Genomic DNA, 19,054 nt, shown 5'->3' on the forward strand with positions numbered 1-19,054 from the left:
AATACACTCTGATTTATTCAATCCAGCCAAATAGCTTTTATAGAAGCTTAGAATAGCCCTCAATGCATGGGAGAACGAAAATAGAAATTAACACATTACATTTTCAAGACCATAGTCAAATAAGACTCATAGAGACTAGAAACAAAATAAATGATTGGTCTGCTTAGGAGTACTGAAACATAAAGGCTGATTATTTCCTAGGAAATACTAAGTAATGCTATTTGACTTCTTTGAGAAAATAATCATTAATGATCTAATTTGGAGGGAAAATTCGTTCAAAATAATGGGCTTTATTGTTGGACTTCAAAAATATTTGGGCTGGGCTTTTTTAGCATCAGATTGGGTTGGCTGGAACTTGGGACACTCCGGTGTCATCTTCTACCCTAGGGACTATGATATGATTGTGTCCTAGTTGTGTCCAAAAGAAAATTAAAAGAAAATTAATCATTGTAATTTAGGCACTTTGTAGTATTCCCTCATTCTTATTGTTAACTTGTGCATTTCATAAAAAAGTCTGATTAATTTAGGTGTTTCCTGACCCTAGACCCAAATCCTCGAAGTCAGATATTTGCTTTGAGCCAGGTGAACATCTCACGATCTACTTTGAGTAACCTGAAAACATAATTAAGAGAACAAGGTTAATATAAAAATTGGTTTCTCCTCCATCAGAGAAGGGAGACTTTGTCAGAGTTGGGTTCGATGATTTACTTTCTGTTTGCGAGTTCTGGCCTTCTGGGCGGTTGTTAATGGTTGACTATGCTGGTTTCAGGTAGCAGCAGTTGATTGTGGGTTCTGGTGGGTTGACAATAGTCGACTATGCTGGTTAGGGTTAGTAGCAGTTGGATTGTGGGTTTTGGAGGTCCACAGTAGTCAATTAGGCACAACGGTTACTGGTGGTTGGATTGTGGGTTTTTGGAGGTCCATGGTAGTCAACCGAACATGACAAGCTGGTATTGTTTACATTGGCACGCTGATACAACATTGAAGTTAATTGAACAATTTTTCTTGAGAAGAAAAATTGCATTAGCCCTAATACACATGTATTATTTATAGGTTAATCCCGAAATGCAAAGTTACTTGTTTCCCTCACAACTTAAACAATATTACTCAGTACAGGGTGTGGTGTACTAAAGTGTGCAGGAGGACCCATGGTTGTGGCCTTTGGAGAAGCATTCATGAAGGGTGGGAGAGTTTTTCTAAGCACCTATCTTTTGTAGTGGGTGAAGGCACCCGCATCCGCTTTTGGCATGATAGGTGGATTGGGGATTATACCCTAAAAGATCTCTACCCTGAGCTCTATGTGTGTTCAGTTGCCAAGGATGCTTGCATTTCTGAGGTTTTGTGGCTTCCAGAAGGAGGTACTACTAGAGTGTGGAATTTAAGGTTCTTTAGAGCTTTTGAAGATTGGGAGCTTGCTGCTTCTTTTTCTCTTCTTCATCTTATCCAACCTCATATTCCTCGGGGGGATAGGAGGGATATTCTTTGTTGGCGGCTCAAAGGCAATGGTAAGTTTGACACCCGCTCTTATTACCAAGCAATTCGGGGTTCCTCGAATTTTTTGTTTCCTTGGAAGGGTGTCTGGAAACCAAAGGTTCCTCAGCGAGTAGCTTTCTTGTGGACAGTTGTTCACGGTCGGATTCTCACATTGGATAATCTCATGATTAGGGGTCGTCGCCCTTTGGCAAATCGGTGTTGTATGTGTTGTTGTGATGGGGAGTCGGTTGACCATCTTCTTCTTCATTGTACTGTTTCACATACCTTATGGTCTCTTATGCTTCAGGCTTTTGGTATCCACTAGGTTATGCCAAGATCAGTGATGGGGTTGTTATCTTGTTGGCATCAGTGGCTTGGGAAGCATAACTTGAATATTTGGAATTTGATACCAGGGTGTTTAATGTGGATTGTTTGGTTGGAACGGAGTCGTCGCTCCTTTGAGAACATGGAGAAGACATTGAATGAGTTAAAGGTTTTATGCCAGCGTAGCTTTTTTGAGTGGTCTCGTTGTTGGGGTTTTTCTGATTCTTCGTCTCTTTCAGTGTTTATGTTTTTCCTTAGATTTTCCTTCCCTTAGTTTTTCTTTCTTTGTATCTTACTGTTCATCATCATGAACATCCTGTACTATTTTTTTTCTTATTAATATTAGTTCTTTGATTACCTATAAAAAAAAAACAGTACATATGCTAACATCAATACATCCTGTTATTTGAAAAAAAAAAAAGAAATCTCTAGATTGTTATAGTGCATACTAGGGTTGGATCAGGATGTTGTGATACCAAGTTGAGTTGTGAAATATAAAAAATTAGGTTAACAGAGAGAGAGAGAGAGAGAGAGAGAGAGAGAGAGAGAGGGGTAAAAAAAAGGTTTAGGGCTTCGTCAATCAGTCTCTTACTTGATCACATATATTAGAGTGATATGGAATGATTGCAAGAGTACCCCTACGCTAATATAAAATAACATGCGAATATAAAATTAACAAGAGTAACACATTCATATAAAAATTCTCATTTTTTTTAGAGGTAGATGTCCCACACTTGAGAGCTGACATTAAAGTTGGATAAGATAAATAAAAAGTGTAAAGAAATTTCAGTATTTAAATAATTTAAAAAATACACGTAATAAATAAGTAGGTTGTCTTTGTTAGAGACACCAATGAGTGCCAATTGAGCTACAAGGCTCATGAAAATTTTCGATTATAACTAAATAGACATCAATCTTTTCTCTCTATCTCTGCTCATTTTGGGTGGGCCAAGATGGATATCCCATCTCTCTGTGTCATCACCATCTCATTTCCTTCCCTTGAACCGTTAAATTCCTTTCCTTACAGAGTTTTGCATTCCCTTTTATTTCCATTAAACCAAACAAAATGTAAATGTTATGTTGTATATGTTGTCTTGTGATGTTGTACACTTAATTGAGCGAGTTTTGCATTTGTGATGCTGGAATACAAGGTCAAAATTAATTACATGAGTATCTTATGATTATAATAGTATAATGAACTTGTGTCTTATAGTGCCCTGCCAATGAAAAACTTTATTGACTTTATAATAATATCATAATTAAATAATTCGTCTCAAAATGATTTTCTCTCTAGATTGTATTCCATACTGACCTGACACGTTTCCTTTGGTAAAATGATAGGAAGTGTGTTCATATGTGATTCAATAAATTTTGTAATGAAATGTATAAATTAATTAACCCATTGCTGACATTGTTTTTGTACGATTCTATGAAGCAAATCAGTACACTCGCTGGAAATCAAACTCCAAGCTATTTTGTTTGGGAAGTCCTTTTTACCATGGCCATTATTGGGCTGGGCCTCTTGCTCTTTGCTCTTCTCATTGGAAATATGCAAAACTTTCTTCAGGCTCTTGGGCGGAGGTACAATTATTTTTACTATGGTGATAAGATATCTTGTTCTTAAATCTTTGTGCATGCAAAATCCACTAAAGACTGATGCAGTACATAGAGTGTGTTATCAGTGTTGATCAATATAAATAATGTTCTTGTTTGAACCCTCTGTTAATTATATTTCTTCAAATAATTGAGTGATGGACTCAGTTGAAGAATCAAGTGTGGCTGGAGCTATTTGAGAGAGAGAGAGAGAGAGAGTATTGAACTAAATTGGTTTACCCTTTTTCTTTGGCAGTTAAATGGACTGTCATCACTCTCAAAGGGAAAAGTATGAATTTGGAAGCTCCTCTGCCATTCGGATCAAAGAATGTATGGAGGACAGAGGATTTAAAATTTCAGAAACCACATGATTATATAGCCAGAGTGAATATGTGCCTCTTCAATGGCATGAATTTCTTTCTTCTTGGAGCAACCCAAACATTAGCCCTTTCACTAGTCAGAGACTTTTATAACTTAGGCAAAACCTGAAGTACACCCTTTAAGTTTGGGCATTGTCATGGCTTCAAAAAAATCACCACAATAATTAGGAGAGAGGTGAGTCAATCCATGTAATTGTCGGACTTTGGTGACCGTTTGTCAGCACCCTCTTTCATTTGACAATGAGCTCCAAAAGTTTTTTATAGGGAATTCTTGGGTTGGATCGGTTGCTCTAATGCCAAGTTTAGTTGTAAACTTTGAAATATTAGGGTTAGGTGAAAAGAGAGAGAAGAATGAAAGGAAAGAAAGATTAGAAAATAGGTTTAGGGCTTATTGTTTTATTCTCCTGATATGAAGTCTATATATTATATATATAAGCTGAAGCGTAGCATTTATTGTTGTTAGGCTTCTATTGAGTCACATTAGCATCCGTGTCATCATTTTCTTTCCATTAATAAACAAAATTATTTTACTTCCATTCTTTTTCTAGTAGTCTTCTAACATTTTCACAGTTTTCACTTCAGCTTTTATAACACCTATGACTCTCTATCTTCATTGTTTTCAACTTTCCATGTAAGCTCTTTAATGCCTCAAACTCTCCCGCTCCTCCTTGCCTCTTTCTCTCCTCATTGAACCCAACCAGTTCATACCTGTTTAGTTGCCTCCACCTCTATAAAATCAAAGAGATGATATATAAACCATTAGATGTCCTTTGTCTCTCTTAACCGGAAGGGGAATGGTTTTGGATTTAACTCTTGCCAGAAATGAGCATGTTTAAGAGCAGTAAGCCTATATTCTTGAATGGGAATATTGCTCTGTTTCTTAAAACCATATGGTTTGTCAAGCTTGTTTTATATATTGGAGTATAATGTGTTATTTATTTATTTATTTTTATGTCTCTTTTACAATGAATTGTTGCCAAGCAAAGTGGTTTGCTCTTTGATTTGATGCTGAAGGTAATCCCAATATTCGTGTTTTTGATAAAATGACTATAAGAAGGATTAAAAAAAAATGGTCAGGTTTGTGTAGAAGAACAAATAGGAAGAACAAATATTGAAGAATGCTATTATATTAGTAAACTTCATTCATAAATGGGTTTTCAACACTCAGAAAAGAATAAGAAAAATCATAAGCTGTGTTTCATTGGATTTATTGCAGCAATGAAGGTAGTAAAAAGAATATTTGGCAACGATAATTTTGATTTACTATCCTTTTCTCAATTAACATGTTGGTACCTCATTTTTGCAACCATTGACGTCCTAAACATCCAGTTCCATAAAAAGATTACATTATCTCCAAAACTGAGCCCAAATTCTTCTCCAATTAGCTCCAATGAAAAGAAAGCAAAAGAACCATTCTTTGATCGAAAATTCAAATGTTCTATCAATTGTGGTTTATTTTTTTCCTTTCTCCTTTCTTCCTTTACCACCTAGATTTCAAAAGTTGATATAAAGAACAAAGATTGGCATAATGTATACTTCATATTGGGATGCATTGCACCAAAAAATGACAAGACATATAGTATATTTAGAGCATCAGTATCAACTGGTACAAAAAAATTCTATTGTAACACATCAAAAATTAGTTTTGCTACTTTAATATAGCATTTGACAACACATTCTGCATCACATGTTCTAATTTCGTGTCTTATTTCTAAGATGAAGGCAGTGGGACAGAAGAATTGGTAGCGAGTGTATTTGGGATTTAAGAGGTTGAGACTTTAGAAAGAGAGAAAAAATGTTTGAGAGTTTGGTTTGAGAGAGAGAGAGAGAGGAAGGAAAAAAAAGTTTTTAGTTTTAGCATTTGGGATGCTAAAAATTTTGGCGTTTAAAACATCTCATGTAGCTTTTTTTTGGTGTTCAATATGCTAAATGCTAAAAAGTTAGCATTTAGTACATTTGGTGCTAGTGCTCTTATATTAAAAATAATCTTTATTTTCATTATCCATGTCATCTTTGCCAAAATAGAATAAACTATCTAAAAATTGTGACTCTGATGCATAATAATCAAAGTCCTTTCTAAAACATTTCATTGAATATATAAGTCATCAAACACTAGAAGAATGACTATTTGATTTTTGTTTGCCTATAGGTAATAGAAACATATGACTATATGACTATGTTCTCCATTGTTTTAATTACTTTTGTTAGACTTATGGTTAAGTGATTAAATACATCATTTTTCAATAGCTTAAACTTTTGAGACAATCGGTAATTTAACATGATATTAGAGCAGGAGATTTTAAGTTCGATCCCTGGTTTTACTCTACCTCCCATTTAAAATGTTAAATTCCCACTTGTTGGGCCTCCACATATTAAGGAGAAGTTTAGGGCTACAAGTGAGGGGGAGTGTTAGACCTAAGGTTTAGTAATTAAATTCATCATTTCTTAATAGCTTTAACTTTTGAGACAAACGGTAATTTAACAACTTTAAATGACAATCAATTTTCTCCATTTCTTATCAAAAAATAAAAATAAAAAAATAAATTCCCTCCTCCATTATATTAGAAAAAAGACTCTTTTAAGTTTTTATCATTTTTTATTAATTATTATCAATGGATCACGTTAATCATTCAAATAATAGTTACATTCAACCCGCACAAAAATTTACACTAAGGTTTGTCTTCTTTTCATTTTTCTACTTTATGATTATGATGTCAATTTCAATTCATTGTTTTTGTAAAAATCATATTTACTCTACACTATATTTAATTATGAAGTTTCTAGGGTCAGTCATGTATTTGATGGTTGATATAAATGATTTATTAACAAAATTTTGTTAGAATAATTTGATAAGTTATGTTATATATCTTTGGTTATTTGTTTTTTAGTAATGGTAGTTTATTAACTTATGTGGTAAGAATTTTCTTTTGGTGAATCACAAAATGATCCTTAATGAATTATTGTTATAAAATTTTACTTTCAAATATGCTTAACCACAAAATGATCATTAATAATGTTCCCACGCAATGCGTGGGTTTGTGAATAGTTATTACAATAATATTTTTTAGCTAATAAAGTTATAACCTTGTTCTCCCAATTTTCAGTAAGTCTGCTAGTATAACTAATGCTAGAGTTTAATTGGTACTACTTTAGCCGTTGCAGCAATATCCAAAGATCATGACTTTGGGTGCACAAGTTTGGTCATTTTTATGATTATGTTTCTTTCACTTTTTGGGTCTGCGAGGATGCCTATCTTAAGGTGTGAAGACCTCCAAAGGGAGTAAAATTGTGCTTAGGTGTCGATTTTGATTAGTTTCTTCATTCCCTTCTTTTGATTACCCGCAACCTTTTCTCTACCCTGCTGGTTATGAATAAATATAGTATGAATTGGTAAATTTCTTAAATCCATCGGCAAATTATTGTTAGTGATAAATTATCGATTGTCTCAGAAATTTTAGTTATTAGGAAAAAGTGAATTTATCACTTAATCATAATTCTAACACTTCCACTCACATGTGGGCCCAAACTCCTCTCTATAAGTGACGCCTAACATGTGAAATTTTTAGCATTTTAAATGAAAGCTAGAGTGGAGACATGGATCAAATTTAAGACTTCCTGCTCTAATACCGTTATAAATAACCTTACTTCCCTTGCCGTCAGTTATTTGGAATTGTATAGATTTTGCCGAGACAATGAGGCTAGTGTGGCTGAGCTTATGAAACTTGATAATGGAGTCCTTTTTTGGAATGTAAGTTTTTTTAGGGGTGTGCATGCTCGGGAATCAGAGGCATTGGCCAGTTTCATGGATACCATTTATGGTGCTTCGGTGAAAGGGTTTGGCGAGGATAAGATGTGCTGGAAACTTGATAGAGAGAAGGGCTTCCTGGTTAAGGATTATTATAGTCTCTTAGTGGGCTCTAATGACTGTTGCTTTCCTTGGAAAAGTATTTGGAAACAAAAAATTCCTTCTCGAGTTGCTTTCTTTGTTTGGACTGTTGCTTTGGGGAAGTGCTTAACGATTGACAATTTACGAAAAAGGAAGGTTTGGAAATTGGATTGGTGCTACATGTGCAAGTGCAATGGTGAATCAGTTGATCATCTTTTTCTCTATTGTTCGGTTGCTATGGATATGTGGGTAATGGTGTTTGGATTGTTTGGAGTGAGTTGGGTTATGCCGCAATCTATAGTGAGGCTTTTAGCATGTTGGCAAGGCAGATTTGGTTATCATCGAAATGGGTATATATGGATGATTGTTCCACATTGCTTATGGTAGTGTCTTTGGAGAGAGAGAAATAGCAGGTGCTTTGAAGATAAGGAGATATCAATCTCAGACTTGAAGCTATTTTTCTTTAGAACCTTAATAGATTGGTTGGCTGCTTTGCGGAACCAATCATTTTTATCTTTTCTTGATTTCTTAGATTCTTGTAATTTTTGTTCTTCATTGTTTAACTCTTGTACACTCCTTGTGTACTAGAGTGTTTCCTTTTTTTGATATCATAAACGTATTACCTATCAAAAAAAAAAAAAAAACCTATTGTCCCAAAATTTTAAACTGTTGGAAAATTCTAAATTTAATCACTTAACTATAATTCTAACAGTTAGAAAAAATCAGTTTTATATTTTTATAATGTCCTGACTGTTGGACTATCCATCTCATTGCATCAGGTTTATAGTGTTGCAAGTGATTAAAGCACACAATACACTTTCTCTGATGCTCAAACAGGACATACATTCTTCCATTTGTTTCTATGTTCTAGAGTTGAATTTACATGTAATAAATGGATAATAGCTGTGACCCAGTAAATAATCCAAATTCTTTCAATTACAGACATCTATGTTTAGGGTCTCATTTATACTTTTCAATAAATCCAACTGAAATTACAAAATAGATAATAATTCATTGATTTACTTTTGAAATTTATCAATATTCCACCAAAGTTTTGAACTTTTTTGTTTGGTTTCATTTATTTATTTCATTTGGTGATTTTCCACTAGGAGGTTAGAAATGTCTTTGAGACGTCGTGATGTTGAGCAATGGATGAGCCATCGACGCTTGCCAGAAGAACTAAGAAGGTATTCTATTCCCGTCATTTGTTTACATTATTTATTTCTTTTTTATTAGTTCATTTGTTTACATTCTTGTTGGCATTTTATATAGGTTTATTTTTTTTTAATACTAAGTGAAGGAGGAGATGAGTGAATGAAGCTTATGGTGTTAGTCCAAGCTCACCTCAAACAGAGTACAATTGTTTGAGGTTTTTGTTTTCTCATTGTTAAATTAAATATTTGAGTGCCCGGTGACTTGGACTAATTCTGTCAGACAAATCTTGATTCTTGACAGTATGGATCCCTGGAACTTTTAATTACCTTTCAAAAATTTTTGTGGTAGGCCATTGCCTGAGATTTACATAAATAATCTTTGTACAGAGTAATCTCTCTAGCAGTTTTCAATCTCAAATTTTGTCAAAAATTTCTCATGCTTTAGTGTTGCTCCAAAACTACACCTTTTAAGAGAAGACGAGAAAGTGATTTAGGTTTAAAATGACCAAGGTTGTCATTAGCATAGCCATTTCACTGTCCCATTCTTTTCTTTCCTGTTGTCCAGTCTTCTGTCTGTTATTCATATTTTCTCTCTTTTTTCCTCTCTATCCATGCTCTCCCTAATTTACGATCTATATCAAGAGAGCTTGTGGTACATGTTAGGTGCGTGCCAAGAGGGTAGTATATGTATCATAAGAATACTTATATTGGATCAGAAACACCCATGTTTTCTCTAAAACTAAAGGCATTTTAGTATTTTTGTAATGATAAGCAAGTGTTAAAAAGGGCCATTTCTTCCTCTTCTCTCTCTTGATCTCTGTTATAGTACATTCATGGGAACCAATAAAATAGTGATAAACATTGCAAGATGAGTATCTCAAGTTTACTTAATAGGAACATAAGTAAATTAAATTGAGAAAGAGACCTAACTTATTTGATAATTTTTTGCTAAACCAGGCAGACTTGGAAAAAATATTATTTTTTTTTTGATAGGTAATCAGAAAACTATTATTAAAGAGAAAAAAAAGGAAAAGTACAAGTTGTTCATGATGATGAACAACAAGAAAAAATAAAACAAACAGCACAGCAAAAAGAGAAATCAGGAAACTAAGCTAAGGGAAAACATAAACTCAGAGAGAGAAGAACAATCAGTAAAACCCCAACAATGAGACCACTCCAAAAGACTACGTTGGCATAAAACCTTTAACTCATCCAACGTCTTCTCATTATCCCCAGAGGAGCGGCGATTTCGTTCCAACCACACAATCCACATTAAGCACCTGGAACCAAATTTCAAATATCTGAATTATGTTTCGCAAGCCACTGATGCCAACAAGATAACAAACCCGCCATTGAACCTAGCATAACTCAATGAATACCAAAAGCCTGAAGCATAAAAGTCCATAGGGAATGGGTAATAGGACAATGAAGAAAGTGATCTACTGACTCCCCATCACAACAAAACATACAACACCAAGTAGCCAACGAGCGATTCCTAAGCATTAGATTTCCAAAGTGAGGATACGACCATGTGCAGCTGTCTACAAAAAGAATGCCACTCGCCTAGGAATCTTTGGTTTCCAAACACCTTTCCAAGGAAACAAAAAAATCGAAGCACCCTAAATCGCATGGTAATAAGACCGAATGTCAAACTTACCATCTCCTTTTAGCCGCCAGCCAAGAGTATCACTCCTATCGCCCCGAGGGATACGAGTTTGGATAAGCCGGAGTAGAGAATAGGATGCAGCTAGTTCCCAATCTTCAAAAGCTCTATAAAACCTTAAATCCCATACTTTAATAGTACCCCCTTCTGGAATCCACAAAACCTCGTAGATACAAGCATCCTTGACTGCTAAACACACATAGAGCTCAGGATAAAGATCTTTTAGAGTATTATTACCAATCCACCTATCATGTCAAAAGCGGACACGGGTGCCTTCACCCACTACAAAAGACAGATGCTTAGAGAAGCTCTCCCACCCTCCATCAATGCTTCTCCAAAGTCCACAACCATGAGTCCTCTTGCACACTTTAGTACACCACCCCTCTTGACCCTCACTGTATTTTATGGAGATAACTCGCCGCCAAAGATGGGAAACTTCATGACCATATCTCCACAACCATTTCCCTAATAAAGCTTGATTAAGAGACACCAAACTTCTTATCCCCAAACCACCCATCTCGACGGGGTAGACACACCTTTTCCTAAGCCACCAAAGGATATTTGGAATTCCTCTCAGAAGACCCCCAAAGAAAGTTCCTTTGAATACTTTCCAATCTAGTAACCACAGATTTAGGAATGGGAAAAAGAGATAAAAAGTACTTTGAGAGGCCTGAAAGAGTACTTTTTAGTAACATGAGCCTACCACCCTTAGATAAATAGAGACGCTCCCAACCAGATAGCTTCTTCTCCATCTTCTCCAAAATAGGATTTCAAATCGAAGCTGTCTTAAAAGAAGTCCCCAACGGCATCCCCAAATATTTCATAGGCAAACTGCCCACTCTACATTGAAGAATATTAGCCAATGCATCTAGATTATTCACCTCCTCAATAGGGACAATCTCACTTTTCCCAACATTAACCTTCAATCCCGTAAAGTTCTAAAAACAAGACAACACCAACCTTATGGACAGTAGTTGTTCCCTAGAGGCATCACAAAATAAGATAGTATCATTAGCAAATAACAGATGGGAGATACCAACAGAGTTCACAGAGCCCAAATGAAAACCCCGAATAAGATTACACTCCTCTGTCTTCTTCAAAAGTCTACTTAAAACCTCCATTATCAGAAGAAACAAAAGCGGGGATAATAGATCCCCTTGTCTCAATCCACGAGAACTACCAAAAAAACCTTCAGCGGAGCCATTTACCAGGACTGAAAAACGGACAGAAGTAACACAAGCCTTAATCCTCCTCCTCCATTTCAACCCAAAACCCATCCGACCCAACAAATAAAACAAGGCCTCCCAGTTCACATGGTCATATGCTTTTTCAATATCAAGCTTGCAAACCACACCCGGTAATCTGCTCTTCAACGTGCTATCCAGACATTTATGAGGAACAACCGAAGGAAAATGGCCATCATTTGCACAAGCCCAACTCTCATCACAGCCCTTCCCTTGGATCTTCTTATATTTAGGATTCACTATAGTCAAAGAAAACTAACTGTTTTTTTTAGTTTTTTCTACTGTTAGTCACCTCTCAAAAAGCTCAAATCAGTAGGCCAAGAATCACCCGGTTACCAAATCAAAATCTTGATACCATGCATTTGAAGTTGTTGCACACCAGTTCACACCAAAAGCATATATGAAATTTTTATTGCCTAGCATAGCACCTTCATTGAAGATGAGATGGTCAAATAATAAATCATGAAGGAGAGGTAGTGAGAATTCAAGCTTTGTATCAGTCAAAGGTTGCTCACTGTTAAGAGCGTGAATGATGGTGGCAATTTGGTTTTTGTATCAGTCAAAAGTTTACTCACCATTAAGGTTACTCTTTTTTTCTTTTTCTTTTTTGAGGGAGATGGATAGGTAGGCTAGATTTTTTAGGGTGATGGGTGGATAGGCTCAGGCATCAAAAGATATTATTACCCCTACTTTGATCGGGTATTTTCTGAGAGTTGGAAAAGGAAAATTATGTGAATTTCTTTTGTCCGTACTCTGTTCATTGTGGGTTTCTCTGTCTCTTCAGTTTGGTAAGTTACACGCCCACTCAAGTGAATTTAGAACTCTTGACTTCATCTCCACCTTGTTCTTACAAGGAAAGGAAATGCTATTTGAGCTTCAGCTTATCAGCTTCCTTCCTTTTGGATAATAAAATAGTTTTGATTGATTGAGATGCTAGTTTGAATGCTTAAACTGTGTATTGAACCACTCCTAAGAATTTGTGTGTCTATACATATAGGTATGTTCAAATATTTGAAGCCAATGCAGATAACATGTGCATGAAGGATTTCACATTCCCAAATTGCTTTTTGATGCAGGATTTATTGGCAATCTTACCCATATAATTGGCTTAATGTAGGCAAGTACGGCAAGCTGAACGGTATAATTGGGCTGCTACTAGAGGTGTAAATGAAGAAATGCTTTTGGAGAATTTGCCCGAAGACCTTCAGAGAGATATAAGACGCCATCTCTGCAAATTTGTTAAGAAAGTAAGCTTCAAAATGTCTGAGCTTCATTGCATGATTCTAATATTGGATGTTTATTATTATTAATTACTCTTAGAATAAATCTTGTAGTTTTGATACTTAATCCTCTGTTTGATTATTAAAAAGTAGATTTCCTTGGAGGATCTTTGGAAAAATTGATTATTATGTTCTTTATGCGGACAAAAAAATTCATGAGACCATAACAACAAAACCCTCATCTCAAAATCTCCCCAAAATATCAAATTCCTCAACCACCACTGGACAGACCCATTTCTCTAATCTTACTACCTTTAAACATTATAACTAGACCTTGTCAAAGATTCCAAAGCAGTGGAAACTTAAAATGTTCAAGCTGATCTCCAAGCTATACACTTAATTTCGCCCACGCCATGACTCTGATAATCTTGAACAACAAAGTGAGCATGCTTGAAATATAAAAGAATCCGTCCTCAAATATCCAAACTGATCCATGCTGCAAAAGCTGCATTAAACTGAGGTTGAAAATGCATGAGCACAGAATCATCTCTCAAAAACTTTCAATCCTTGATAATTTCATTGGAGAATTACAAGGGAAAATTCAAATGGTCAATGGGGAATCAGGAACGATTGCTATCATAGTCAAAGACATTTGTCTATTCTCCCAGCTATTAGAAAAAAGGAGAAAGAATAAAAGCAAATAGAGTCCCAGATAAAGTTTCTAGAAGATTTTTAAATTTTAGAAGAATAAAAAACTGTGTTTAAGTTAATATGGTTTACCCTATTCTATGGTTTTATTATACTTAGATAATAACATGCAAGTTAAAAATGTACACTTAAAAGGGAAAATTTTGACTATTGATAATTTGCTCAAGAAGAAAGTGTGGTTTCTAGATTGGTGTTGTGTAAAAGTAGTGGGGAAATAGTTGGCCATCTTTTACTGTCATATTGCATTTGAGCTATGGTCTATGGGGTTCACCTTGTTTGGTATCTACCGGGTAATGCCAAAGATTGTGGTTGAGATTCTAGCATGCTGGCAAGGAAATTTTGGTTGTCATTGCAATGGTGTTATCTGTATGGCTGTCTCTCGTTGCGTGATGTGGTGCATTTGGCGAGAGAAAAACAATCGGTGCTTTGAGGATTGTGAAAGGACAGTAGTTGAAAACTGTTCTTTTTTAGAACACTATCCGATTGGATGTCTATCTTAGGAAGCGACTCTATTTATTTAATTTATGATTTGATGAATGCTTGTAATTGTTAATGGGTATAAAGCACAAGGTAAAACAGTAATATCATTGTACTCCCTTTATATATAAATGATATTTTGTGTTAGAGTTAACTAATCAACCCTAAACACTTTTACTCATATAACATGGTATCACCCAACCCCTAGCCGTTAACCCCACCAACCCCAACTGCAACCCATCACTATTCCACAGCCGGTGACCAGAATTGTTGACTTCCTTCACCGATTTGAGCTCTGACATCCTTAACAAGCTAAGATTTGCTGGCTAGAGGCATTGCCTCGCACCAGTGACTGAATCTTGGGCCTCACTACACTAGAACGACATTACTTGACTACAATTCCATCAAGATTCTAGTCTTCCTCCTCTAGAGACCCATCATAGCCCTTGAGCTGACGCACCTACTCTCGCATCGTCGCTGGATTTTCAGTCTAGGGTTTCATCCACTCATTTTATGATTTGAATTGTTATGATTTTCTTAGTTTAGCTGGTGACCAAATCCATTTCCATTTTTCTTTGGATAGAGAATAGGTTATAGGATCTAGCTAGTGACCAAATCCAACTACCCTCTTGCAACACACTCTACAAAAGAGCATTAGAACTAGACACCATCTGGATGGCCACCAATCATATGCCAAAGATGGATATTCCTACTTGAACACACATCAAATCTAATGACGGGTCTAGCAATCTCCTTGAGCTTCTAGATTTCCTCAAGTATAGCTTATGCCCTTCTTTCAATTCAACCCACATATTCCTTCACTCCCTATTGTCATTTGGTTGATAGACCCCAGAGAACGTTCATTCGAAACCTTCTTCTAAGCTTCGAATGAAACATGGTACTGAATAAAAACTAATGTAGCAATCTACTTTTCCACTAGTCTCTTGTCTTACGTCAACCATATCCCCTTGCCAATTGCACAACTTGAAGAACCTCCCACTACACATAGGGACCTTGCCGAATGCTCTTAACATATATTTCTTGTTGAAGCCTCCCATATCTTCCCTCTCTTGCATTGTCAATTATTGTGATGTGCTTGCTTACAATGTGACTACAATCATAATCCCCTTCTTTCTGAAAATTGGCTCTACATCACTATTAGCATAGCCATCACCTGGGTCCTTCCCAAGCACTAATTGGAGTTCATTCTCATCCAAGAGTGGCATTAGCTCTCAATGGACTGGAAGCTAGCCAGAGTTTGTTTGTCAGGCTAGACTGCCTCTTCTCTTTCACTTCGCTCGGTATGCAAGTTTGTATTCCTGTTGAGTTCAACCTTCGACGCCCATTGCATCATATAATTTGGGCATGCAGCATTAGGGAATATGTTTGGGCATGCATATTGAATTTTCAGCACTTCTCGGTATAGATTTGCATTAGTAGTTTCATTTGGTTCCCCTTAGTCGTGGAGTACTATCATCTATGTCATTGCTCAAGCTCAATCCAATCTCTAGATTTTGTCAAATTGAGTCTTATGTAATCTTATGCATTCAAAAATAATAATATTGGGTATACATACGTAAGAAAACGTTGTTTGTCTCATGTCATGAGAGCTTTAGTTTGGTCACTTAACTGGAGTTCCTTTTGATTATGCCCATTAGAGTTATGGGCTTTCGGCCCTGGGTCCTCGTGTGTCAACTAGAATCCACCATATTATGATTTTGGGCTTATTTGACTTGTACCAATTGTTGTATGCATCATTTTAAATTGAAGTCCAGCTCATAATTAGTTTCTCCTAAAATTATTGAATTACATTGAACTCTTTTCGGAAAAAGTTTGGCTTCAAACTGGTTTGAAACTATCTTTTCCAGCCCATTATGTGTCAAATTATAAGACTTTCCACGTGTTCTATTTAAACAAGTCACATGATCCATTAAAAAAGTCATTTGACTAAAATTACAAATGAATGATTTCTTCAATTGTCACATAATATATTGAAGCAAGATAGCTCCAAATTGGTTATTTGGAGCCAATCTTTTTCCACTTTCTGCCATTCTCTTGGTCTAGAAAACATCTCAATCAACTTTTTCTTTTTTGTTGAGAATCGTATCTCAATCAACTTAAGTTGCTTGATTGGTTTTCACTTCTTCTGTGTGATCATTAACGATACACTTCAATACCGCCAACCCAGTCCATAATGACCCAGCGATTTTATTTCCCATTATCTTGAATATTTTGAAAGGGCCTGCTCTACCAACTTCATAACACGAAGTCCAAATGTCTTTTGGTCAATTCTAAGAAGTACTTGACCCACATCATCAATCAAAACTTCCTCTCTATTATTGGAATCTTTTCATATGATAAACTGTTACAGTCAATGTGAACTGCACCCAGTTCTTGCCAAAAGTCAAAACCGTATCTCCATTAAACCCCCCATCAAGGGTCCTCTAGCTTTAACCATTGATCCATGCTTCTTGTGAAATCCAATATTTTCAGAGCTTTCTTGACAATCCAAAGAAAAGTAAGGCTAACCATGAGAAAATCTATACTAGAAAATCAAAAAATTTTAATGGTTTCCTTGTTTTGTTCAATTCATATATTATATATTATATCTTTTTTGTATTCCTTTTCTTTCAAATTATCAGTTTTCAAGATGAATTATAAGTGGTCAGTCCAGGTGACAGTATTAAAACTTTTAGGAGCAATTTGTTTGTATGCTTCTTGCTGCATACCTGTTGTGTGACCACTAGTTGAAGTCTCCTTGGCATTGAATTTTATGGTTTTACTAACCAATTGTCCCCTTTTAGTTTAGTTTTTGTTCTGAATAATGAATCAGTTCTCATCCTTTCTACTCAAGAGTAAGTCTACTACCACAACAATTTCCACAACTTGCCTTTGTGGCAAGTTGTTAATGGTGGAAAAATAATAGTGGATCCACAATTCCACTACTCATAAATCGCCACATGGACAAGTTGTGCCAAAGTTGTGGAAATGATTGTGGTACTAGATTTACTCTTCTACTCAATCCAGGAAAGATTTGTCTTGCATGTTCAAGCTTCAAAAAGTTCGAAGCTTTAGAAAGAGGAAAACCTACAAAAATACTTAAGAGATTTAGAGAAACCCTCAATTTTGTGCTTTCTAATATTAAACCCTAAAACTTTGACCTTATTAGAATTGTCATGTGGACAGAACTAAATTAACCACAACCCTAAAGAGAAATGACCAAAAAATCTATTGACGTAAGAAGGGGCAGGAGGGGTCTTGCATAAGTACCCTTTTAATTTGTTACTTCCCAGTTCTTTTTTGGTTATTGTTGGCTTTTAGGGCTCATGTATTGATTTTTCTTTTTCTTTTTTTCCTTGATTTGCTGCTTAGAGAAAATCCTTCTTCACAGACTAACATGTTTAAGTTGAGCCCATCAAACTAATACATGCTTAAGTTAAACCTGTTTCTATGCACATTGTGAGGATTTAAAAATATACTGCAGGTTCGGATATTTGCCCTGATGGATGAACCTATCCTAGATGCCATTTGTGAGAGACTAAGACAAAAGATATATATCAAAGGAAGCAGAATTTTGTATCATGGTGGCCTGGTTGAGAAGATGGTTTTCATTGTCCGCGGAAAAGCAGAGAGCAAAGGAGAAGATGGTATTGTAGTTCCCTTGTCTGAAGGGGATGTTTGTGGTGAGGAACTTCTAACATGGTGTCTTGAGCATTCTTCAATAAGCAAAGGTATAAGCTAACTGTGTAATTTTCAAATAACTGTATCTAAAAGACAGCACCATATTTTGCCAACATGTTTCTATTGCAGATGGAAGAAAAATAAGGATTCCTGGACAGAGATTGCTTAGCAATAGGACGGTAACGTGCTTAACAAATATTGAAGCATTTTCACTCCGCGCTGCAGACCTTGAGGAAGTCACCAGTCTTTTTGCAAGATTCTTGCGGAATCCACGTGTTAATGGGGCCATAAGGTTTTTAGATGTCAACTTTTATCTGATAGCTTGATTCAGAAGATTACTTTGATAAATACAGCTTCTCATATATTAAAAAACTGCTGTCCTCCCAAACTGACTGAGCCTAAATAATTCACATGGTATTTGGAAACATGATTTCTTAGATAGAACATCTTTTCTTTTGGATTTCTAGGATGAATAACAACACAGATATTGTAAAAGCAAGTGATTTTCTTAGTCATGTAGATACGAAAGTTCATCTGGGTTTCTTTTTAAATGCCTCCTATAATAATGTGAAATTTGCTTTAATGTAGGTATGAATCACCCTACTGGAGATCCCTTGCAGCAATCCGCATTCAGGTAGCATGGAGATACAGAAAGAAACGTCTAAATCGTGCAGATACTGCTCATTCCAATAATTCATCAAGAGTTTGATTCCAACTATTATATCATGTATATGCACGGTTCTATGCGACTCCTTGTAGATCCTGACCATCATATGAAGCTATAAATTTTGATTTACTATTGCAGTCTTGTAATGACCTGGTCATGGTGTATGTGTGTAGTAATGTTGCCAATTACGCATGTCCAACTTTGGAAACTAGATATTTGACTTCTAATGCTAAGAAGGTGATCTTTGCAACAATTCATTATTTGTTGGGAAGGGATTAGTCTTCTGGAATATGGAAATCGACACATTTGGTGGGTCATAGGCATTTTGTTTTATTGGTAAGCTTGCGAGTTGTGTGGATATGCGTGATCTATGGTTAGTGAGCTTGTCTGTCAGCACAAGACTAGATCTTCTAAGACTTTTCCATGACAAGATTTTATTGGTTGGGATGGTTAATATCTTACCGCTTTGTATAGTCAATAGTCTATTCATTCAATCTTCATCCTCCCATCATGAATTCGAATAGCTATAGTTTGTAGTTCAACTTCGGCACCCTAACAACTAGAAATAGTCACAAATAATTCAG

At 35.8% G+C, this 19,054-nt stretch overlaps 1 protein-coding gene across 4 annotated transcripts in view; it reads left to right on the top strand.

Annotated features, from left to right (window-relative positions):
* The window catches only part of LOC142631759 (putative cyclic nucleotide-gated ion channel 20, chloroplastic), a 52,177-nt gene extending 33,390 nt beyond the window's left edge, over positions 1-18,787 (top strand). For 3 of the 4 annotated variants that reach the window (XM_075806067.1, XM_075806066.1, XM_075806068.1), the window contains 6 exons: positions 3,233-3,378; positions 8,766-8,843; positions 12,835-12,964; positions 17,607-17,853; positions 17,933-18,095; positions 18,392-18,787. In XM_075806067.1, coding sequence (XP_075662182.1) covers positions 3,233-3,378; positions 8,766-8,843; positions 12,835-12,964; positions 17,607-17,853; positions 17,933-18,095; positions 18,392-18,512 — 885 coding nt within the window. In that variant the 3' untranslated portion in view covers positions 18,513-18,787. Of the gene's footprint in view, positions 1-3,232; positions 3,379-8,765; positions 8,844-12,793; positions 12,965-17,606; positions 17,854-17,932; positions 18,096-18,391 lie in introns of those variants that run through there. The other variant, XR_012843655.1, reaches the window with a different exon arrangement.
* Positions 18,788-19,054: the final 267 nt, after the last annotated feature.

This window comes from Castanea sativa, chromosome 4, assembly GCF_040712315.1.
Source record: "Castanea sativa cultivar Marrone di Chiusa Pesio chromosome 4, ASM4071231v1".
Lineage (NCBI taxonomy): Eukaryota > Viridiplantae > Streptophyta > Magnoliopsida > Fagales > Fagaceae > Castanea > Castanea sativa.